This window comes from Strix uralensis, unplaced genomic scaffold, assembly GCF_047716275.1.
Source record: "Strix uralensis isolate ZFMK-TIS-50842 unplaced genomic scaffold, bStrUra1 scaffold_523, whole genome shotgun sequence".
NCBI classification, from domain to species: domain Eukaryota; kingdom Metazoa; phylum Chordata; class Aves; order Strigiformes; family Strigidae; genus Strix; species Strix uralensis.
Window position 1 is genome coordinate 1 of NW_027437117.1, and position 24,420 is coordinate 24,420.

A 24,420-nucleotide genomic window follows, 5' to 3' on the forward strand; every position below is an offset into this window, starting at 1 on the left:
TAGGAAAAGCAGCGTATTAATACCTTCACCCGAATCCAAACAGGAGGATGTACTCAGCTCGGCAGTTTCTTCTTTTCTGAGGTTTTTCTCCTCCATGCTCACACTCACAGTGTGCTGCATCTTGCCTTCATGCTTCTCCTTACGCTCTTTTACCTTCTCGGGCAGTTGGTGAAGCTTCTTGCCTGTGGACTTAGGAGGCTTCACCTGCACCCCGGCAGGCTCTGGGATCCCCAAAGAACTCCAAGAGGTGTATTTTTGTTGCTGGTCCTCACAGGCCTTAGTGCTATTAGGACTGAAGCTGTCCATGGGCAGGTTTTGTGTCCCCTGCCCCTCAGGGGTGCTGGGGGAGGTGGAGCTGGCAGGTTTTGGCAGGTTGGAAGCGTGAAGGCGCGCCCCAGGCAGCGGGTGAGGAGCGGGAATGGAGGTGGTCGTGGGGCGGGGAGACGGCGGAGGGGCGGCAGCGGCTTTCTCCCTGAAGGCAGACAAGCGCTCTCTGAGCGGGGACGGGATTCCACTGCCCAGGCGAGAGATCCTCTTCTTTTTGTTCAGAGGACCGATGAAAGAGGAATCCAAGACCCTTTTCTGTGATAATAAAGAAAAAAACCCGTAAAAACCAGCAGAACTAAGTTTTGCTCCCGTTCTGGAAAAGGAACAGTTCTGAACTGGCAATTGTTGAAAACACATCTTTCTTCTCCAAAACTAGCTGTCAAGCGAGGAAGTACTGCAGCTAAATACATGGTTTCTTTCATCCTTGGTTTCTAATTTTATGATTAACAAGTCGTTCTTCAAACCTACAGCTAAAAGGCTTTGGGAGAAAGACACTCTCTTCAGCAGCTCTAGCAAAGGCTTCACCAAAACGAGGAGGTCAGGTTGGTACCGTTTAGGCACCGATTTCCGTTCGGACACACCAGGTGAAGAGTCAGCTTTTGCTGGCACACAGCCACGCGATGTCCTAAAGCGGCCCCGAGAAGCACGCAGCGGCATGCTTCTCAGAGCGTGTGATGTGCAAAGCCGATAAGAACGGGTAAACCCCCCAGTTTTGCTGCAGTTGTTGTCCCAGCTGCTCTCCAGCTGGTTCACATCCTCTCCTCTAGCAAGCGCACGCTGCTCACGTCGATGTACAAGCGGCAGCTTGGGCCGGGAGCCCCAGGCACGGCTCTGTGCCACCCTGTTGGAATAAATCTGGGTTCTGTGGGTAGGGAGGCAGGTGGGAAGAGGTCCCTGGGACCTGCACCATTTCATGCTCTGAAAGAAAGTTAGGGAAACACAGAGGTGTGCCCTCCCTCCTCTGTGTAAATGTAAATAGCTCAGTGGTGAAAGGCTTTCTGTGCTTCCCATCTTATCTTAAGTATTTTAATAAACATTCTGAAATACAGAACACTAAATGTAGCAGCCCTTAAAGCTACGTGACTAAGTTTTTTTGCAGTCCTTGACAGTGCAACCGCCTTTAAAAGGAAGAAACGTCCAATCAAAGAGAAATGCTTCAGTTTTTCATGTGTTTAAGACAATATTAGTGCTTCACATCACAACTTTTACATCAGTGTAAAGTGTGATAAATCTTAATACACTGTAAATAATGATAAAAAAAGTACAAAATACCTGAGCATTTGATGGGCCATCTTTACTGGGAGTTACAGGAGATCCCGAATGACTGGTGCTGGGGGCATCCTCAGATGAATTTAATTTTCTGTAAGCATGACCCAACATTTCAGGTTACAAGGCAAAAAATGTCTATGTCATAGCTCTTTCATTATAGGGAAGACAGACATTCATTTCCCAGAACAAGTTTTTTAAATGGCAATTTTCCTTCCCCTAGAGACTGAACTTACCTAGAAAGTATTAACTCCAATGACTGTTTATCGATTTCATTGTATCCAGGCCAATCTTTTTGAATGTCTTTAAACAGATGATCCTTCAGACTGTAAGAATTATCCTTTGTATTCAGGCTGGCTACCTATAGGCAGACATTTAAGAAAATAAATGTTCGTGATACCTAAATGCACACTGCAGAAATAAGATTGGTACTGCAAAGTAAAATAAAAGTTGAAAACAGAATCACACACCAGTTTTCCAGGTTTTTTAGATGTGAAGATCCAAGTAGCTCTCATGTAACGAGCACCAATTTTTAAAAATGTGGTCAACTTGGGATGTAGAAATTTGAAGGTAAGAAAATCCCAAACTGCTGCAAACCTCTCTCTGCACCAGGGGTCTGTAATACAGCACTGGGAATCAAGGCAAACTATGCCAAAACTTTAAATATTCACTGCATGAAATATGCTGAGAGGCCTGTTTTGTGGGGGTTTTTGTTTGCCTTTTTTTGTTTGGGGCTTTTTGTTGTTTTGTTTTGTTTTGTTTTAAGAACTGAAGAACACTATCTCCACATACAAATTCAGATTTGTTCAACTTCAGGAGGACACCTGCTGTTCTTTGGTTGTACACAGCTATACGGCAATGGCAGAGCACAGACTGTGCTTGGAACAACGCCTGTTTTCCATCATCACATTAATGAACGCGCTGTGTCGTCATTTGTCTTGAGAAACAGAACTGCTTTTCTTTCTCAAGTGCCTGAGCCACAAGAAACTGTATCTGTCTACTGAACAGTTGTACCTGATAACCTAACTAGCGCTAGACAAGTACTTCTGGTACAAAGATGAATTCTTCATCTATCCCATTAGTTTTAAGCCATATCAAAGTTTTACCAACTGGGAAAAAAGTAACTGTACTCATGTCTAACGATATTTTAGTGCTGAAATGTTTAAGGGGAGGTGTGCAGGCCAGATGTGCTCTGCCTTCTGCAGACGCAGGGTTCAGTATTGTCACGAGAGGCTTGTGTGCACGCCTCGCTCTATACCTTTGAAAATAAAATGGGCTTATAGCTTCCTTAAGAAAAATGCAAAGTATACTCAAAAGGTTAAAATGAGCTAAAAAGCCCTTGAGATCATTGACACCTAAAGTGCTGGTTTAGACTTCATCACCTGACACCTGTTCAGAGTTTCAGGGAAAACCCCCAAAACTATCTCTCTTTGCCTGACACAAAATGTGGAATAACTACTCATCAACACACCACCACCACTTTTCAGCTCAGCCTATTTTTTTTTCCTCTAAAACATGGTAAATACTGCAAATTCATGCCTGTGTCCACGTCTGTCTGTCCCCATCTAAAAAAACAATTAAAAGTAACAAAGATACCCTTAAACAGTAATTCACTTGTTAAAAACAACTAAAGCTGTATTCTAAGAGAAGCAAATCTGTGCATATCAGATCTTAGCAAGTTCAGGCTGCTGATTTTAGATTTGTACAAAAAAAACCCCTCATTACAGAGCTAAGAAAAACATGAGCAAGGCTTCTCAGGGTGTAGCGTTGCTAACACGACCATTTCTGATGCAAACCAGTACCTTGAGGTACTGGTTCCTTGAGGTTCACACCACATACAGGAAACAGACTCCAGGAAAGTCTCCTTAAACATTGCCAAGCATAATGGGACAAGAGGAAGTTTTTGCACCTTTCACGCTCTAGGGAGCTGAGCTTTTAGAATTTTATAACCAACTTAAAATATAGATTGACTACTTCAATTTGTATGTAAGAACATGGCTGTCATTAAATTGTGTCTGTCTTCGGGGTGGAAAAAAAACAACTACCATCGCACTGGGGAAACAAAACAATAACACTTAACATATTCAAGGAATGAGGTTTTAGAATTCAGTGTAGGATCAACCAAAGCTGTATAAATGTTGAATTTTGCTCACTTTAAGAGGTTCCCAAACACTTTTTTCCTAGACAAGTAGGAAATATTCCTACTTCACACATTAATACGTGCCTAATTCAGCCACAGTCGGTGGGTACAGGGAGTATTTGAAAAGTAAGGGAGGAGCCACTGCATCTTACGGTACTTTAAGAAGCCTTTTCTGAACTGTTTTTGTAGCAAATTAATAAGTGACGCTCTTGAACACGCAGCTTAAAAGTTTCACCTATACAACGTTATAGACTTACCAATAATTTTGAGGGATGCGATAAAGAAATACAGGTGGAACTTAAAGGAGCACTGGAAAAGCTACTGAATAAAAAAAAGTTTCAAGGAAGGTAAAGACACAGTCCACATGATAGCAAAGAAATAATACGCTCAAAATCGGACCACCACCTTTAGCATTTACGATTTCGCTGGAACACCCTTCCCTTGGTTGCAACTCCGACAGATCCCAAGGGAAGTCGAGTACCACTTACAGGCCACCAGCCACGTTCAAACGAAGTACTAACCTATGCGATTGCAGTTACCAAATTTCTCTTCACATAAACTCGTCACAAAAACCATGAAGTACTATGACAAACTATTTCACACAATTGAGAGAACGCACAGTCAACTTCTCTCAACTAAGCAGTCCAAGTAAAAGAGAGAGGGAAAAAATAAGACATTAGGAGAAACAAAGCTAGAAATAGTTAATATTGCCTGGCATTCTAGCAAAACAAAACCACTCGCCAAGAATTTTTTCATCTGTCTTTCCTTTCCTCACACTGACTTGCAGTTTGGGGCATCTGCATGAAGTTTATCGAAAAACTTCAACAAGAAGCATTAAGTTGTTTACTATTTTCTGATTTAAACACTGAAGTGACACAGCTCAAAATTATTTTGAAAAGAATAGCAGGAAGGAAAAATTTCTGGCACAAACTCTATGATCTCACCTGATGAAGGATCATTCCAAGGCAATTCTTGTCCTTTTGGTAGACACCATCTTTCCGCAAGCGAGTGAGTAACTCTGGTTTCTTGTAATTCTTCAGTGCCAACAAATGAATCACCCTATCCCTGTACGGCCGCCGACAAACCACATTCTGTGTGCAAGTCCTCCCTATTATGTTTGCAGGGTTCATGGGCGTTGATCTCTTCCTCACAGGCACAGGATCTGGAATTTTTTGTGGTGCTTTTCTGACCTGTGCTTTTCTTCCTGAAATAAGGGTAAAAAGAAAAAAAAAGAGAATGATGTGGGAGATTGGCAGAAGACAAGAAAGTTGTTTTAAAGACTTTACCAAGCCAGATAAACTCTAAAAATGACTTAAGTTAGCATTTCAAGATCTATAAGAATACAGGTAGCAAAGCTGCATCGAGCTGGGCATTAACAAAGAAATATTCAGTATTAAAACAACTGGGGAGTGATACCGGTAGGAAGGCTTTACTGATTATTTATATACATGGTGCTTTTATTATTTTTCCAGTTTATAAGCTCAAGCACTGAATACTCAAAATCGGGCATTTTTTTCAGGAGAGTACTCCCAAGTGTGATGCAAAGGTCTTCCATATAACTAAAGGATCCCCCGTTAATGCCTAGGGAGAACAAGTCTACACAATTAATCACATCACTGCTTAAAGAAACTACCAACACTTGGTGTTGATCACTTTTGAGCTACCATAACTTACACCACATTTTAAGCTGAAATGTTCCCCTCTTGTTAAATAACCCCAGGTTTGTCAGCAACAGTACACCCAAAATTTAACAGTTCTTGGGATCAAGGCCGGAGAAGTTTTAAAACATGGCCTGCACAGCATTTTGGATCAAACTCTATAAAAAGATGTGTTTCTCAACTGGAGGAACAATGCAAGTGTGCGCAAGCAACGCATCCAGAATTTAAAAACAACAATACCCGAGCTGAATCTCAGCTTTCCAGAAAAAGACCTGAGCTCCTTGCTCTGCTATCAGGCAGGGAAAAAAAAAAAAAAAAAATTATCAGAATGTTACAGAAAATCATTGTAGTAAAACCTGTTTGCAATCCAACAGAGGATGTGACACAAAGCAGCTATTTTTTTGAAACCAACAGCTCACGTTTGGTACATGAGGGACACTTAATGAGTATTGGTGAGAAAATCTGGAGCTTGCTCTCTCCATCAGACACACAGAGACTGAGCTGTGCTTAGGTACTGCTTGTCCTCAGGAGTAGCAGGAATTTGTTTCGGTTTTGCAGTGGAGGCCAAACCTTTATAACCTTGGCACCCTGCATGTTCCCTGGACTTTGCCCTTCTGGTTTTCAAGAAGAAACCTAATCATGCAAATGCACACAGTTCCATTTTTTGAACAGTGTGAACTTAGCAGTTTTAAATTGAATGCATTACATCGGGACACGTTAATTTCTGTGTAGATACACACCCCGCCCCCCCCGGCACAGCCGATGGTGTAACCAGCATTCAAACAAAACACCTCCTAAAGTCATGTCTCTGAATCCCTTAAAAAGAATAATGGAGAACATAACCAAGCATTAACATGATTAACAACCGCAGTTCCTGATTTGTACTGCATGAAGCACGCTGCAGAGTCACCCCCGTGACCTACCAGCAACAAGACCTGTCCTACCTGAGCCTCCTCAACGCCAGTCTGAAACAAAAGTGCCCCCAAATATCCTAACTGTCCTACTGTCAATCTTCAGACCCCATTTATTTAATGTTAAATATTCGCTTAAGATCTACTTAAACCACCAACAGGAATCATGCAGATCATTCACATGTAAAATAGAACTTCCCCAAGGAGAAGTTTTGAAATACATGAAAGTGGCTCCTCTCACGCTTGGGTTAAAGAGCAGTTTAGACAATACAGGGGAAGCAGTCCCCACTCCATGTCCCTGTATCAACCCGTGCTGAGCTGCCTTAGTGTCAAGACCACACACACTTAGTGTTGTATCTCCAAAAAGCTGTGACAAAGTTGGCTTCAAATGCCCTGCTGAGGCAGAGCAAGCGTTGTACCATCGCTGCCAGGGATGTCCGTGCTGGCGGACGACTGCGGCCGCAGCCAAGTGAGAGCCTGTTTTACGTAATGAAGATGGATGTACCTGGTTCAGCTCGCTGCTGCGGGCAGGACCGCCGCTGCCCGTACCACTGAGTGCCTAGAAAGGGGATGCTCACCTTGCACCTCTCTGCAGCCAGCTCCAGGCTCCTCAGGAAAACGGTACTCAGAGCAGTTTAATAACAAACAATACCACCTAAATGCTTTCTGTTTTGTGGAAAATTATGAAATCCATGTTCCCATGCCAGCACTGCCTTACTTTAACTTTTTTTTTTTTTTTTTTGAAAACCAACCATGGTCTTGTGGTAGCAGTTGCTTACTGATGGCCAAGACATAAATAAAATTTAATCAGCATTAGCAAGTGTGGAAAGCAAAGTTTTTCCTATAAAGCCTATGAACTTGTATATGAGACTTCCTCAATGTGAATTTTTTTAGATTACAAATTCAGGCTAATGACTTAGCACAGTATTTAGGTCCTCAAAAGTGCTGTCACAAAAACAAAACGTTACGTACTGAACCAGAGAATTTCAGGGCATGGGGTGGTAAAATCCCTCACCTCAGTGGTCAAAATTTCAACCAGTCAAGCGATATGGGAACGAGGAACGACTGGCAGGCTTTCTCGGGGGGAAAAAGGGCTAATGTCTGAATGCAGCACGAGCAGACTGTAACATGAGAGCAAGCTACCTACATCAGAGATCTCTGAACACACCGACTTTCCCAAGAATCCTGAAAAAATGAATTACTGAGTTTAAAAACATACAGGCATCTAGTAAAAAATGAAACACCGCCATACCTAAAAATGGCCCATCAGGTTTAATAACCTTTGCACTTCCATTGCGCAACTCCTCTTCTGGCTGGGTCATGCACGCTTTGGTCGTCGGATAGGAATCACTTGTGGCACGTACTGTAATTTTATTCTGTATAAGTCCCAGGCAACTGAGTTGAGAGGCTCCAGAACTATAAAAACATTGGAAAAGGTTGAGCCCAAGCGCTAGTTCACGTTTAGAAGCATGGTTGTATCAGGAACTTTTAAACCTGTCTTAACAGGTGAAGAAAAATCTTTTTTCCGGTCCTGACAGCTAGCTAGGGCATAAATCTATTCCAAATTGTCTCTGCATGTCCAAATGGTATCAGTTTTACCTGTCGGTGTAGTGTGCTTGAGAGGCAGGCTGCCCGCAGCGTTGGTGGCTCATTGTTGTAATGACTGTTGCCAGGACAACTCGGGCAGTTACACCGGCCCTGTGACGTCAGGTAGGCCCCGCCCCAGAGGCCTTCCACCAGCCGCCCGGCTCTCAGGTGGGCACATCTCTCCTCCCCTCCACCTGAGATCGTTTAAACTGGCCTAACTGTCACTGCTCTTAACGAGTACACTGTGTGGCACCCGCCATTGCAATGGCTCTGAACAGAGAGAGGATACTGGCTTTAGCTCACCCAAAAACACTTTAGCCACCCTCAAACTCCCCATCAAGCCTCCAAGAAGGGTCAAGAATCTCGTGTCTCAATTTACCACGTCATTTCTGAAAGTCGAAGCTGGACCAAGGCCCTGACCAACATTTCAAGATGATCCAGCTACAGTTTTGTCCATAGCCTAGAGCTAGGTATTGATCCCTTGTTCCGAAATCCCTGCATTTGCAACAGAAATAAAGGTCCTTCTTGCCATCTAAAGCACAGCTTTTATCCGTTGCCTCTTTCCTTTCACCACAGGAACAGTCGAGCACTGACTGAGATGATGTGTAATCCCTCTCCTCAGGCTGGGCATTTTCAAAATCCAAGACAGTTTTGTAGCCAGACCTGACTGGAGCACAAAATTAGACTAGACACCCTGCAGAGGTCCTTTCTGGTTTTATTTTCTTTTAAATGACTCTGTGTGTAACACCACACAAGTCTTGCATTAACTTTGCAGGCACTTTGCACAAACTGAGAGCTGGCTACAATGGACCTCACGAACGCTAGTCTGAATTAGATTTTGAAGAAGATTCTTAAACCCACATTAAAACTACCTAGACATGCTATCTGGAATTATTCAGAGCTAAAGCAGCTTAAATTTAATCTTACTTAAAAAACACAGTTTAATTTAACTGAAGGTGCTCCTTCCTAAAGGAGAGAGTGTCATCAGAGATGCTGGGGAGGGGCAAGCCAGGAGCGGAGGCAGGACCTCTCAGCCCTGGCATGCACTCCTGCCGCTTGCTTTCTGCCAGCTGTGGCAGCTGTCTGGCCCCTTTCAGATACAGTTTAACAAAAAAAAAACAAAAAACACAAAAAAACCAAAAGCCCACACTGCCCCGGGCTTGCCCAGGTCTGCCACTAAACCATCCGGCTTTTTGCCAATCCCATCAGTTAAATGAGTTCACTGAAAGGTTGTATTGTAGTAGAAGAGACCTAGCGCAAGGGGACAAAGAGGAGGATGGGGATGGTGAGAGGTCTCCTGTTAGGCAAAGAGCTATTAAATCAGCTCATTCGCTTATTGCTCCCAAAACCCACTATCTAGAGAAATCTCTGTTCTGAAATTGAGGGCAGAAGCCCGCCTGTGACTGAGAACCTGAACAGCGTCCACGTGCCTGTTTGCTATCAGCTTCCCAGATCAGTGCATAAACTCTGCCTGTGATAGCCCAGTTAATCAAATGGGAGAAATAGTTATTCAACACCACTGGACCACATTGATACGACGCTGAACGTAATCTTCTAGAAGCTGAAGCAAACTTAATGCAAAAGCAGGGCATTTTCTTGCCTTTTCGGGAGATGTTAACACTGTTCACTTTGACTCAGAGAACCAGGACAAGGTGCTGCTGTATTACATTTGGGTTCTGAAACACCATGGTCACGCAGTTATGGATAAGGTCACCGATTTATGTTCTCTTCTAATATCTTGGCAGTGTTATTTCTAGCTGTTCTCTACTTGCCTTACCTGAGCCCATCAGCTAAAGGACTCTGCTATTCTGCCATGTGGGAGTGGGGTACAGCCTTCAGCGTCTAGGAACTAGTGAGGTGATAGCAGAGGGTGTTGAGGCCTTTGTTGCTTTTCCACTGTGTAAGCACTATGCTGCGTATTTGTTGCAGCCATGTGCAAATCACCACTGGCCTTTCCTCTTCACTTGTTTTTGCCCATATCACGATCTTCTCTGACCTTAGAAGAGGAGCCTCCTTTGATTCCACCAGCAGCCGTCAGACACAGCGACAGTATCTTGGGGACGTTCACTGCTCTGGAAGTGCAGACAGCACCTTAGATGCTTGATAGCTGAGCGCAAGCAAAGGGTCTGCGTAGCAAGGTCTGTGTGTGCTGGCGTTTGGAGAAGCAGCTGGCGTATGGATCGCAGGTTTCCTCAATTTCTTGGGGTTTCACTCGAAGGGGAAAGCGAAGGTGGTGAGTTTGAGAGTCCCTCTGAAGTGTCGGCATCTCCTATAGACAGCCGAGATATTTTGGTTCTGTAAAGATTTGATTTGAACGCTGGTTTCTCCAGAGGTATTACACACATAAAATTCTCTGCCACTGCAGTTTACCATTAAGGTGATTCCTTTCGGGGAAGAAAGTTGAGTGGAAAGTGCACTTGTTCTAGAGAAACAATCTTGAGTTAGAAGAACAGTGATCTCTGCTAGCTAACAGCTGAAGAAGGAAAACAGCTTTTGTGGTAGGTGTTGGTTCAGAAAGTCTCTTGGGTCAGAAAGAGCTGCCAGGAGGGTATTGCCCAAAGTCAGTGGGATATGCCTCCTGTAGTAGTTCTTTTTTTGTCTTTACAATACTACCTTCGTTTTATAGGTAATATTTATTTTACAGGAAGTGCTGAAGAGGTGTAACTTGTTAATGTTTAAAAAGGGTTTTCTCTGACCTGAATGGAAGTTTCTACAGATGAATGTGTTGTATCTTTGTTTATGAATAGCTGTAAATAGAGAGCAGAAACACTTGTTTTTCTCTTGATAGAGGAAGAGAATTAACCTGTTTAATCTTTGCATTGTTCTTTAGTTATATTTTGGGTGGGGGTGGGGACCCAAGCCCTTGGACAGCTGATGTTGTGTAGCACTGGTATTTCTTCTAGATGCATTATGGCTCGAACATGGCTCTGAGACTGGTTGTGGGCATTAAAGCCTGATCCTAATACCCCCGATGCACTGTCTCTTATCATGCTGAGGAGTCTTTGTCATTCATTCATTCATTCATTTCATGCAAAGATCGCATCTAGTTCTGATTGCTTGCAGGGAAGCTCTAAAGAGAGGAATGGATACCGATAATTGCTGAAACACCTCAGGTCTGTGTGAGAACTGGGAGAAATGCTCATATCCATCAGCTTTGTAGTAAGCCCTTGCTGAAGTATTTTCTCGCCTTTTTACATGATAGCATGATGTTCAACTTCATGCGGAAACTTAACATCTGTCAAAAAATAGTCACTTTGAATTGTAAACTTGAGCCCACAGCAGGGAACTCTCAGCTGGCCAGCTTCATCGAGCTGGTCTCCAGTGCTTGAGGAGGCAGAGGCTCACGCCTTCAGCTGGCAAGGCTCTGGGGAGGTTGTGTCGGTGTGCTTGTTTTTAACCCGTTCTTGACAGGGCCCATTGTTTGAAGGGAAACAAAAGATAACATTAATAATAAATAATTCTGTTAGAATGTAAAACACAAGTAAGTTATGTTGATCCTTTTAATAATTGCTCCGTTGCTGGCAGTGTGGCTAGGCAGTGCATCCAGACATGGATAACCACTGTTGTCTGGGTGGAGATGTGCTCTTGCGGAGACCTGCTGTCTCCTGGAGCTGACCAAGGACAATGCTGTTTGTTCTGCTGCTGTTTGTTCTCAGTCACTGTTTTCCCACAGTCTGTGTGTTCCCATAGTCCTTACACTGAAATGAGGAAGGAGAAATTGAAAAAATGTTCAGTTACAACTGCTGGGGGGAAGTGGAGGGAAGAATGGTGGTCTTCGTGTGCCTGTAAATTTACCCATAAGTGCGTAAGTGCCCATAAGTTGCCCATAAGTCCCCATAAGTGCAAGTATGCTTTTTGTTAAACTACTGCTTCCTTCCCTTGAGGGATGACCAGCAGGTTCTTAATGTTTCTGGGGACTGTTGCGTAATGTATAGGGATAACGACACTGAATACGCTCTACAGTCTGGACAAATACAATTTGTTGCAGTGATCCTAGAAAGCAATGGGTACTGTTAAGCAGAACTTTTTGTTCATGAATCATCTTCTTAACGCTTGACTTAGGTTTTGGTGATTGGTATACTGTATCTGTGTCACTTGAGCGTGATGCTGCTGAAATGCAGATTCTTGTCTAAACTTTAGGCTCCAGAGGCTTACGCAGGGCTTTCTAGTGGGCATGAGATCTTTCTACATGTGCCATGCTGTATGAAGTGGGCTCTGCTGTGACGCTCTACGTTCTCTCACCTGACTTCTTTTGCACGTGGTCCTCCTGGCTGTGCCGTGTATTTCGAGGTCGCCTGCCTGAGCAGCACGGTAAGAGAAGAGCTCAGCTCTGAAGCGCAGGGCTGTGATCTTCTAGCAGCAAAACTGCACTGATCTTGCTGCTGTGAGAATTGTCCTCGATGTGGCGTCCGCATGTGTGTTACAGTATCTCTGAATTGTCTGCTTTTGCTTTAGGGTTTCTTTCGATGCCCACAATTTCTTGAGGCAAAAGCCAGGAAGTAAAATTAATTTTTTGAGGCATAAATAATGTGATTAGGCGTTTAGATGTTTCTGTGGTATGTGATCTGCACCCCTTGGTGGTCTGTTACTCTGCAGCTCAGCGACTTGTTTGTAGTCACGTAGAACTCTTTTGTATTATTCACTAAGCAAGAGACTAACGTGTAGACTGCCCCACCTCTTTCCTGGGACTGTAACTTTATAGATGGATTCTTTTTTTAAAATTATATGAGAATTCATTCCATTTCTCCTTTTATGTACCCCATCAATGAAGCACACAGGAAGATAAAAGTATTAGTTGCCTTCCACAACTTAGATGGAGAATAAATAGGTTTTCATATTGCTAGTTTCATACTGTACATACTGTACTGTAATGATCAGCCCTCGAGTGCCCCCCAGTGTGAAGTGTGGAACTTGAAAAAGATTAGAAAAGAAATCTCGGTGCTGTTCAGCCTCTACGTCCAGCTGTGCAGCTTTCCCAAAAGCATACAGTAGACTTTCAGCCTAGTGAGTATTTCTTGACTGAGAGCAGATAAAAGCCTCCAGTCTCCTGGGAGAGGACAGAGCACAGAAAATGCTGGCTGCAGAGTCACTAGTGGATTCCCTTTAATGCTGGCCTGACACCTGTGAGAATCTTTAAAGTAGCGATAGGGAGAATCTAATTCCAGTGAAGCAGAGTTCGTTCTTGGTAAAGGGATTTCCTGCAACCAGTTCACTGCAACTGTAGAAACCCCTACCTTTTCTAATCTTTGATGGAAAGGGAGAACAGACTTTTCTGAGTTCATGGTAAATCCCAGAGCTGATAGTGAATGCTGAACACATTGAACGCAGGAGGAGAGAGACTCTTTGGAACTTGTTTCCAGGAAAGCATTCTCTAAAGCAGAGTAACATCCTCACTAAGCCACTTAATAGCGAAAGCGGTGGTCAGAGGAGTGTGGCGGTGAATGTCCTTGGGGGTGGGAGGAAAAAGGCTGAAGCAATGTAAGTTAAGTTCCTGAATCTTTTGTAAAGTGATTATTGTCTCTGATCACAGCCCTCTCTTAGGAAATTGGAAACAAAATCAAGTGTACTTCTTTTGCACTGCCAAAAGAAGAAAACAAAACTTTTGGTAATACTAAACAGGAGTGGAAACGGTACAGAACGACTGTTCTGTAGGCAGCTAAAACTGTGGCTAATACGACAAAGATGAAAGGCTACTTTAGAACTAGAGCTTTACTGTAAAAGACAAGTGTTGGGTGAAAGTCACTAGGAAAGCGAGCACGCTACTTAAATTTGAACAGGATTTGATACGGAGCCAGGTTCAGACTGAAGTGGTACACGTTGGCCCTGAACTAGTTCTTCAAGCTCTGCTGGAAAACTTGTTGCTCTTCTTTTTGCTTTTCCTTCCCATTTGACAACAGCTAAGATGGAGCAACAGGAAAGATTTCTTTGAAGGTGCTTTTGTTTTTTGATGTAAGGAGATCTTTGTTTATTTTGGAACGCTCCCTCCGTGGAGGGGTAACATGCAATGTGCTTCACACTGTTTGTGAAGGAATTTAGGGAGTAAAACACATTTTAACAATATCCATGTGGGCTAAGTCACCTCACACTAAAATAAATAATGGGTGATAAAGCACAAGGTGTTCAGTGTGACCATTCACAAATAGCCTATTCAATGTCGTGCTTTACAAAACACTGAGTTTCCCATTCTTCCTGTTGCTGATTTTATAGATCTTGTCACTATGAGCTAGATTCTCAGCTGGTGAAAACCTGCATATGTAATCAAACTCGCACAGTTTAATTGTAGCCACCTCAAGTACCTCTATAGCGCTGTGAAGACAGTAACTTTTTAAGTAGCAAGGCGTCTGCCAGTAGTGAATGCCACTAATGCAATGCATGAAAACTTAGTTTGCAAGCAGTATTGCTCGAGAAGGATGATTCCTCCCTCCCTGCTTCATGCAAAAGGGAAGGATGTGAGGTGAATACAGTCTCCTAAAATTTCTCAAGGAGCTGCATGGGTAGTTAGACACACAATGACTCTTTTATTTAAGACAACTTGGCTTTAATAGGAGGTATTAAGGCCTTCGATTAAGGCCTTTACAGTAGCTTGTCCGGTCTGATGGTGGTCTGCGGCGCGGGACCTCTGAAGTAGCGCTAACCTCCAGCGGCAACACGTACACGGCCTCTAAACCAGAAGATGCGCGCGATGGCAAAAGGGGACGGGGGGGAAATCACCTAGCTGCACCGGGTCTCAGTTCTACAGTGACAGCACTGCGGGTGATCGCCAGCCGTCGAGACGGTTGTAGCAGCGCGGCTTGTCCCGTCCTGGCGGTTAACGTCAGACCCGGGCACACAGTTTAGGTAAAAAGCCAACAACTGCCAAACTGGGTCCCAACATCAGGATCTTCCCACCGTTTTAATCTGAGCAGCAGCTCTGTCTCTAGGTTGAAAGCTGGGCCCCCAGCGCGCGGGCAGCAGAACTGCAGTGAAATTAACAGCCCCTGCGTGCGCAGGCTGGGGACCGAATGCAGTTGTTAAACCCAGATGAACTCGGTTCTTAACAGGGAGCAAGACATCTGCCCTTCATTTCGCCACTTGAAATGCGGAGGGAAAACAGCTGTGCTAATCCAAGGGACCCAGAGTCAGCCTGGTCTCCCGTCGGTAACACCACTATCGCTGGCAGGCAGCAGAAAGGGATGCGCCTTCCTCGCTATGCCGTCTTCACAAACACGTATCGTCTCTGAACGCAGAAATTTAAGGCAAAAATTCCATCGCTCCCATTTACCTGAACGCATGTTTTCTGGCAGTCAGACATTTTCTGGTTTACAGTGATAATACAACAGTTTTTTCTGTCTATCAGCAATACTACCAAAACTTTGGCAAAAGGTCCAAAATCAGATTTGTAAACATAATGCTTCCCTCTTCAATTGGCAATGCGTTGAAAACACAAACACAGTAAGACACACAAAGATTTTGCTCAGTTTTGACCAAATAACCTGCGTTTTCACCTGATAAAGTAAGCAATGGCTTGCATCAAAATAAACAAAAAAACTTCATGAAATGAAAGCTTGTGCTGTTTGGTGATCACATCATTTTATAGTTAAATACATCTCCTCTTTGTTGTCTTCTTGGCACCCAGGACAAAAATCTTTAAATACCTATTTCATGCAGGCAATAGCTTCTTTGCATATCTCTCTTCAAAAAATACTTTAAGTAGTATATAAATAGGTAACCTACATGTCTAATTCCATAATCTTGCCCCCAAACTATATACCTGTTTCATTTTGGTAAAGTATCAATTTCCCCAGTATTATTAAAGCTGACAAATGACCGAAATGGAAATGCTCCCACCTTCCAGAACACAAGTAGCAATTCTGTAGGAAAAAGCCTACAGCAACACTCGTCAGTTGTTTTAACCTGAGCGTTTGGCCTACTTAGAGTAGCAGCTTGGTTTTTTTCCCCATCGCACACGCTCACACCCACACGTTCTCGCACACACGCGGTACAAGCACACGCTTCCAGACACCGATAGGCCACGTAGTGCTTCCCAGGTGCTTCGGCAAAGCGGGAAGCAGTGCAGCTCATGATTTAACTACACTAAATATACACAACCAAACACCTTAAGGCAACCAGCCACTGCAACGGGGAGTTTAAATTGCAGGGGCGAGTTTCTTTTGTCACAAAATGCCCTGTATACTGCACATCTACGTGCCTCTTTAACCCTCCAAAACAATGTGATTTTTTTGTTTTCTGCTAATTTCTAAACCTTCTACCATTTAAGGCAAAGAGTTTGCATTAACAAGAAAGGTCAGAAAACAGCCTTACATCTATCCATCAGCATTTCAGTTTGCTACAACTTTTTCTTAATATGCGCACAACGTCATAGTAAAGGTACTGGCTCCCCAGTTATCTACTGCTAAAACTAATTCAATGGACAAACAAAAATCTTGAAGAAAAGAAGGGACCAGAAAAAGCAGCTTTAAATACACATGTAAGCAACATCAACAACAATAAAAGTAGTTAACTCTGCTAATACGGAAACTTCTGTAACAAAAAAGTTCAATGCTACCTTTTAGAATCTTAGAGAAACTAATCTTAAGTTTTAAATAAATAAGCTTCTGTCCATTCACGTGTCCTGGTCGAAGCAGGAGACTAGTGCTATAACTCTTGTTGCTGTTTGTCAAATTCCCCTACTAGTTTCTTAATGTGAGACAGCTTGCTGTGGAGATACTGGCATCTACACTTCTTTTCAAAGTAGCTGGGGCTAGACTGTAAAGATAAGATAAAAAGAAAATCATGGCATGAAAACGTTTCTGCAGAGTTGAATATTTCATGTCCTTTGCTTAAAAATACCCTTGAGCCAGGCTCAGTGATTACTACCTCCCACAAATCTGGTGTCACACATACCTCTTTTAACTTTCGGTACTCTTCGAAGACTTCCTCACAAAGCATCTTCAAGGAAAAAACAAACAAACAAACAAACATGAAGACAACATGAAGAACATTTCACTACTACCAGAAAATGCAAAAATAACCTCCCATCCCCCCACATCACCCCAAATCTGCAATTAAACATGTAAATAGGCAACAAAAGGGGCATGTGTTTGACGATTCCCTTTGACAAGTCGCTCACGCTGCTGTCTGTTCGCAGACAGCTCAGACAGGTGGAGTTTGAGGGCTGAACAACTTTTTGCAGGGTTTTTTCAAGCTTCAAAAATCCGGGCTAGCCCACACAGGGTCTGAGGATGTATGCCCATTCTAAAAGGTTTCCCTTTGTCTAGTTGAGCAGTACCAGGGATTTTAAAATACTCCTTCTGCTCACAAATACACTTGCAATCTGACCAAAAACTAAAAAAACGCCAGCCAAGACTCCTCAGCGTGCACACAGAATTAAAGAATTCTGGTACTGAACATGAGGAATTTGTATGTCCAAATCAGAGAAGTCTGCATGGAAGGCCAGAGTATCAGTTTTTTAACACCCTTCTCTGCTAGAATCATAGCTAGCATCAGGAAGATGGGTAACCTGTGGCTGCAGGTTTAGTTAAGTGTATAAAACCATGGGAAACAGAGGGTCGGGAAAGCTTTGGCATTACAGCTGCTGGTTTCCACGCGCTACCAATCTTCTCCCCGGTCTGTGTAACAGCACCGCAGCACCCCCACGCCTCGACAGCGAGGCATGAGCCAGTCTGGCAATTCCAGCCCTGCGACCGGTTACTCAGTCTCAGATGTTCGTTTTAAAACCACGTCCATATAATTTAACAGATATATATACTGAAAGGTCTGCCTGTGCTGAAAATGTGGGCTTTTGGAAGGGATAAGAGGGAGATGAAACACAATCCTCACAGTTTTATCCTTCTTTACCTTATATTCTTTGGAACCTGGAGAAAGCATGTGCCGTTGTGCATCAAGACTCCTGAATTTCTGGCTGATACTCTCCATCTGAGCATACAAGTTCCTGTATTCATCATACTCTGCACAGAAGTCATTCTTGTAACGCTGGCGTTGCTCGTATGAGACTATGGCTGTGTATTTTCTGGTGCAAAAATAAGCACACATGCAATTTCACACCAAGGACATAATGAATATCAAGCACAGACACCCAAGCTTTAAGTCAGTTAACTACGTGACTGACTGCTTCTACAAGTAAGCACACGTGCTCCAAGGGAAAGCGTTTAGGTAATGACAGAAATCTACCATATTTCTGTGAGAGCTGTTTGCTAATATTTTACTTCTTAGAGTGTCATTCACAAGGTGCACAAGGAAGGCGTAGCATACTTAGAAAACATAAGCAATCATTCAAATATAGAAGGATCAATAAATGCATCAGCTTCAGAGAGAGAAGAGAAACTGCTAGATTATAATCTCTTTCTATGAAGGGAGAAGTTAATTAGATTATATTTACTTTTGAAAATTCACTTCCATTACATTTTTGGAAGGGACTACATTTACAGTGTTGGATGCAGTCAGATAGGCACCAATGTAGCCAAAAACCTAACAGCCAAGCATAGTTAATGATAACATTTTATTATTTTAGGGAACACCAGTTCCATTGCTGTCCATTCAACTAAGGCACTTGCAATACAGCAACACAAACAAACTGCAGAGAGGTCTGAAACAAAAAGAAAACCCATCACATCACCTCCTAAGGAGGGAAAAACCCTTAAATGCTTAAAGCCACTGAAGCGGTTGAAACTTTCTTCATTCCCCTCTCCCTCAAATCACCAGGAGCAGATTTAACAAGGTCATTATGCAAATCCAAGATGAAGCGGGAATGCGAGTAATAGATAGGACTTCCCACCGCTGTCACACCAGTGCTTCTGGTCCTCCTAGCCTAAAGACCCTGTTCTCTTTGGGTGACACAGGCACCTCCACACGGGGACAAATCCTTCAAACCACCTTTAGATTAATTTTAATGAGCAGTAAAACTTTAACAACTTGAAAGTCTGCACCAATGCAGATGACAACTTTGCTCAGTGATGTATCCCAGGCCAGAGGCACCTGGTTAGAGTGCTGGATGGTTTTTAAAAGAAAACTACAGGTGCCCCCCAGCATTTTGGGAAGGACCTGTGAAGCTTGTGCACAGTTACATCCCACAGCAGGAGTTGAGCACAGGAGTAGAGCCCAGCAGAGCACTCGCAATGTAGGCGTGTGCAGAGGCAAGAAATGGGGATAGAAGTGGGGAGAAAGGTGAATCTGTTTGGTTTGTCTAGCTCTTCCTTAAGCTTTGCCTAAAAAGCTTGAGTTCCTTTACTCTCAGCATCTTTCTTTAGACTAAGATGGAAAGTATCTTTATGCTAAAGCTGTGATTATACTCATGAATTATAGAGCACTTAGACAGGAAGAGAAATTGAAATAAACTACCAAAGTCCTTTAAACTGGATCAAATTGTAGGTGCTCTCAGGTTTCAATCTTTCTGTAGTGATCAGTCTGAAACAGCACACCCTAATTTTTTTCCAGGACACTGTGGCCAGTAGATTATCTGTGAGATTGCTCCAGATGTTGCTCCTTTCACAGGGAAGTCTTTGTTAAGGTTTTTAATCCCAGTCAGAACTAAACCAACTTCATGAAACCTTGCATGAAAGTTTCTTTGGGGTTTTTGGGTTTTGGTTGGTTGGTTGGTTGGTCTTTTGGTGGTGGTGGTTTTGTGTTGGTTTTTTTTTTAAACTTTTAACAGTGGCTATTGGCATCTGACTTTAATACTAGATTACATCAAATAACCTTTCTCCTCAGTATCCCTGCCCTCAGCTGAATGGGAAGCAGACAGCGGGGAGCTGGATCGCTTCATTGGCACCCAGCAGAGGCCGAGAATTAAACATCGGTTTGAGTTCTCAGCCTAACACGTGAAGCACTAAACTGCTTCCCTGCAGGGCCAGACTTATTTCAGTCTTTCCGTGGAGCATCACTTAACAGAGTAAGTGAGACGCACAGCGCTGCCATGCCGTCTGCTTCAGCACAGGCAGAAGATGCTCCGAAGTTCAAGCGCTAGGCGGAGGCCTGACCTCCCTTGCTGATGTTACTCCTCTGACAGAAGCTGCTGAACTTGGCAATTCGCAGCGTTTTAACACACTTCTCCCTCTCTCCTGCACCGCAGACACGACCATGGGCTCAGCGCCGCTGCTGCTGCTGGGCAATTGCGCTGCTAGGAAGTGTCGGGCTCGTCCTGGCTTTACCTGTCGGGGTGCTCGTTCCAACTCTGAGCACCGAAGGCCCCTCAAAACCTTCTCAAACTCATCCTTCCAACCGAGGAAAGAGCTTTAGACTGCTCCCCACTGTGCCCATCCTCCCCCAAAAAAGCGCATTTTATTAGAAATTCAGGTGGCGCTGACCACGTTATTCCACAATTATTCCGCTGCGGCTTCCTTCAACTTTCACATTTTTAAAAAAAGGCCACCAGTAAAACAGTGGGGGAAAAGCCCAGACACTGGGCATTTGCAGAAGCTATTTCCCTGTTTTGCAACGGTAAAGACAAATCCTCCTCCTAGGAAAGTTTTGATACTGTCAAAAACTATTTAGGCAACCAAATGATTCTGGTATTAGAGGTATTTCATTTTAAAGCAAGTTCTTTAACACTTGTCACGGATGAAAAGCTTTTTTATAGAGGAGGTAAATTTCAGCTTTTTGGAAATGTCAATCTGATGTTTGACAACTTGTTCAGGAGCCAAAAGTAAACTCACCAGGAAGCCCTTCTGTAGTTTTACAGACTGCAACATGGCAGTCACTGTAGGTATGTTACCTTTCACATGCAAGTTTAATGTATTTTTATCTTGCTTTGTAGTCAAAATTAAGCAGGTAAAAGTTAAAATCTGAACTGAGGTTCTCCTGTTTTCTCTAGCTCTTTGGTCTGCATTTCTGCGGTGAAATTGGATATTTTGCTGCAGCTTCAAGTTAGCCAGTGACCATTTTACATCAAAGCTTTAGAAATAACTTTGACGGTTAACTCCCGTTAGCTCACATATAGGCTTTGTAACTCTGGACTTTAAAGTCTGCTACCTTCCCTCCCCACTTTCCACCTTAGAATGCACTAAGCAGTGACAGTGCAGGACAGGTGTTCAAATTTATGGATTCTAGCATTCAGCTTTCCTTCTGGTTTGCCTTGCCTCTAAAAAGAAAACAGCGCAGGTTCATGTTCCTTTCTTATGGTGTTCTTGAAGAAGAATGAAATTAAATGTTTTATGCCTTCTTCTAAAGGGTATTAAAAATACTTTTTATGGCTTCTTTTCGCACCGCAATAATTAAGGGACACCCTCAGAGTGTAAAACTTGCAGGTAGTTGAATGAGGCAGCTGGGTGACTTGAAGGAACTTGTCATTATTCTAAAACTACATTTTGGTCAATTCTCAATTTTGTAGCTAAACGAGAGTTTTTATAGGTGATTTTTCATCTGCTTCAATGAGTGGCAAGAAAGTTAATTGTTATTTTACTCACGTGAAGTAGTCTGGTGGTTGGCTTGCTGAAGGAGAACCTGTGGAGGCAGTGCAAGTTTCTTCAACTCCTACAGAAAAGCAGAATTTTGACACTTGCGGTAAGCAGATTTTTAATATAGCCAAACAATACCAGCTTAATGGGCTTGAAAAAGTCCTTTAGAGTTTTATTCTCACAGTAAATTACTTGGAATAAGCTCTGTAAGTTAATAATAGGGCTCACATGACCTTCTCCATAGTAGGCAGTACCGGGCTTTAGAAAGAGGGCACGGCTACTTTATTCTACAGGTTCTGCGCTACCGCAGTATTAACCCAAGGTCAGCTTTTCTTATTTGAAGACACGATGTGGCGTCTGCACAGCCGTTCAAATTATGCAGCAACAGATGTGGCTGCACAAAAGACAACAGCTTGAGATGTATCTGTATCTATGTAGATATAGCTGTATCTCAACGTCCAGGTTCCAGCAAGAAATAGAGCAGAAAGCTGAAGTTCTTTTCATGCCATGTTTTTATCCCTCCTTCCCTGCCAATTACAGATATCCAAGGTCAGATTTAATTTCAGCACTCTAAGCAGGAAAGTCAGGAGCATTGTATATAGGTTCCCGGCATTCAGGCTTCAATGACCTGCAACAAAGACTTGCTCCTCAATAACGTGGCAAAACTGGCTTTGAAAGTTATTTGCACTTGTAAATTGCTCTTTTGCTCTTTTAAACGGCATTATGAGAGCACGGTACACTTAATCTCTAGTCCCTCTTTTTAAAGGAATATTTCAGGAGCCTCCTGACTTTTTGATAAATAAGAAAAATAGCGGCCATAAGGAAAAGTTAGCTGGAACACGGAGGAACACTCAAGATCTTGGTAATCTCTCTCTGCTTTTCATCGGGGGTCTTGCAGTTAAAAAACACACAGTCCTATATATTCTTTGTTTGCTTCCACTGCCACTGCTTAAACACAGTATTTCTGCTAAAGCTCAACTGTTCTTGCAATCTCTAAGCTCTCCGAGCTTTAGGTCATGGGGAAAAAAGAACTATCATGTGATGTTCTACTCTATTCTTTTACTTTTAGTATTAAAATTATTACGCAGTACAGCAGGAGTAGAAAAAGTGGTGTAAAAATGGGAACAACATTTGAGAGAAATGCAAACAGCAATATTAACGGTCACGGTATGTACAATACAACTTAGGTGAACAGTTTCACTGCGAGCGCTTCATTTCCAAAAATTCAGGTGTGTTTGTTGACATGGCTCAGTGTAAGCACCAACTTGAAATGCAGTGCAGATTTTTCCTTCCCTAGCTGTTCAGAATTTCGTTACTGGCATCTGCAGAAAGACCCTCACCTGTATATAAATTCATAAATATCTCAAAGCACAAATATTTGCAAAGAAATCCCAAGCCACGTGGGCACTGTGTAGTATGTCCAGGGTAAAAGTGAGAAGAGCATCTCAAAGCACCCTTGTCTACAAGCACAACAGCACTTCAGAGAGGCACCCTGCCTAGTCCAAACACGCCTCTGGGCTGTGATAGGAAAGGGCTAAACCTGACTTCTCATTTGCACGTCAAACCTCTGAAATTCGACAACACACAGACTTAACAAAGGAACTGAACTCTGCCCTACTCTCTGTGTGTGTGTGTCAAGAAATCAAGTATTCTCCGAGGGTTGCTGTTTATCTTTTCAATACCATTTTCAGTGCACACCGTTTCTACACCTTTGGAAGTAAAAAATTCTGCAGATAGAGAGGAGCTCACAGCACAGTTCAGACCAAAACTCCAGCAAACCTCATGCCAGTTTATGCAGCTTTTAGGCTCTCCATGAAAAGGCAGAGGCTGATGAACCTTGCATTGTGATACGCGATGAAATACATTTAAGTCTGATCTATGTGTTTCAGTAAGCCAGCATGCCATAAACCAGTGACAGGTTTTATCTGCAGCTCACAGACCTTAAAACTGGCTCATGGAAGAAGCAGAGTAAGTTCAGTGAACTGTCAGTTTACTGGAAATTAAGGAAAAACGAAACTCCATTCCTTGTGTTTTTCTAGTTCCTAGCTCTTCCTTTTAACCAGTTTCTGCCCTACAGCAATCCATTTCAGATTTCTTTCTAACGATTTTTGTACTACAGAGGGAGAACTCTTAAAAATGAACCAAATTCTAGATAAGCTTCCAGCAGAACAGCTTCTGCTTTTTGATGTTGTTCTGTTTGAACTAACATTTACAAGGTAATACAACAGCGGAAAACCAATATGGATTCTTCATGACCATAGAGTAGGGATAATGGCAAAGCCAAGTGAAAAAATAGACCATTTGTGTTTCCAGTCCCTCGTTTTACAGGTCTCTTTGCACCACGGTTACCCATACAGGAGTTAGGAAAAGCAGCGTATTAATACCTTCACCCGAATCCAAACAGGAGGATGTACTCAGCTCGGCAGTTTCTTCTTTTCTGAGGTTTTTCTCCTCCATGCTCACACTCACAGTGTGCTGCATCTTGCCTTCATGCTTCTCCTTACGCTCTTTTACCTTCTCGGGCAGTTGGTGAAGCTTCTTGCCTGTGGACTTAGGAGGCTTCACCTGCACCCCGGCAGGCTCTGGGATCCCCAAAGAACTCCAAGAGGTGTATTTTTGTTGCTGGTCCTCACAGGCCTTAGTGCTATTAGGACTGAAGCTGTCCATGGGCAGGTTTTGTGTCCCCTGCCCCTCAGGGGTGCTGGGGGAGGTGGAGCTGGCAGGTTTTGGCAGGTTGGAAGCGTGAAGGCGCGCCCCAGGCAGCGGGTGAGGAGCGGGAATGGAGGTGGTCGTGGGGCGGGGAGACGGCGGAGGGGCGGCAGCGGCTTTCTCCCTGAAGGCAGACAAGCGCTCTCTGAGCGGGGACGGGATTCCACTGCCCAGGCGAGAGATCCTCTTCTTTTTGTTCAGAGGACCGATGAAAGAGGAATCCAAGACCCTTTTCTGTGATAATAAAGAAAAAAACCCGTAAAAACCAGCAGAACTAAGTTTTGCTCCCGTTCTGGAAAAGGAACAGTTCTGAACTGGCAATTGTTGAAAACACATCTTTCTTCTCCAAAACTAGCTGTCAAGCGAGGAAGTACTGCAGCTAAATACATGGTTTCTTTCATCCTTGGTTTCTAATTTTATGATTAACAAGT

General features: G+C 43.2%; 2 protein-coding genes across 2 annotated transcripts; both read right to left on the reverse strand.

The window, feature by feature from the left end:
- Positions 1–23: 23 nt before the first annotated feature.
- Positions 24–7,954, reverse strand: LOC141939034 (RNA polymerase II elongation factor ELL2-like; the record flags this gene model as incomplete). The annotated part of the gene is made up of 6 exons (XM_074858061.1): positions 7,902–7,954; positions 7,555–7,718; positions 4,678–4,937; positions 1,830–1,954; positions 1,600–1,687; positions 24–582 (listed from the first exon to the last, which is right to left on the reverse strand). Coding segments are annotated over exons 1-6 (1,249 nt in total), but the record flags the coding sequence as incomplete, so codon positions are not given.
- Positions 7,955–16,523: 8,569 nt separating this feature from the next.
- LOC141939035 (RNA polymerase II elongation factor ELL2-like) lies at positions 16,524–24,223 on the reverse strand (the record flags this gene model as incomplete). Its single annotated transcript, XM_074858062.1, has 5 exons — positions 16,524–16,634; positions 16,773–16,817; positions 17,727–17,898; positions 21,290–21,356; positions 23,665–24,223. Coding segments are annotated over 5 exons (954 nt in total), but the record flags the coding sequence as incomplete, so codon positions are not given.
- Positions 24,224–24,420: the final 197 nt, after the last annotated feature.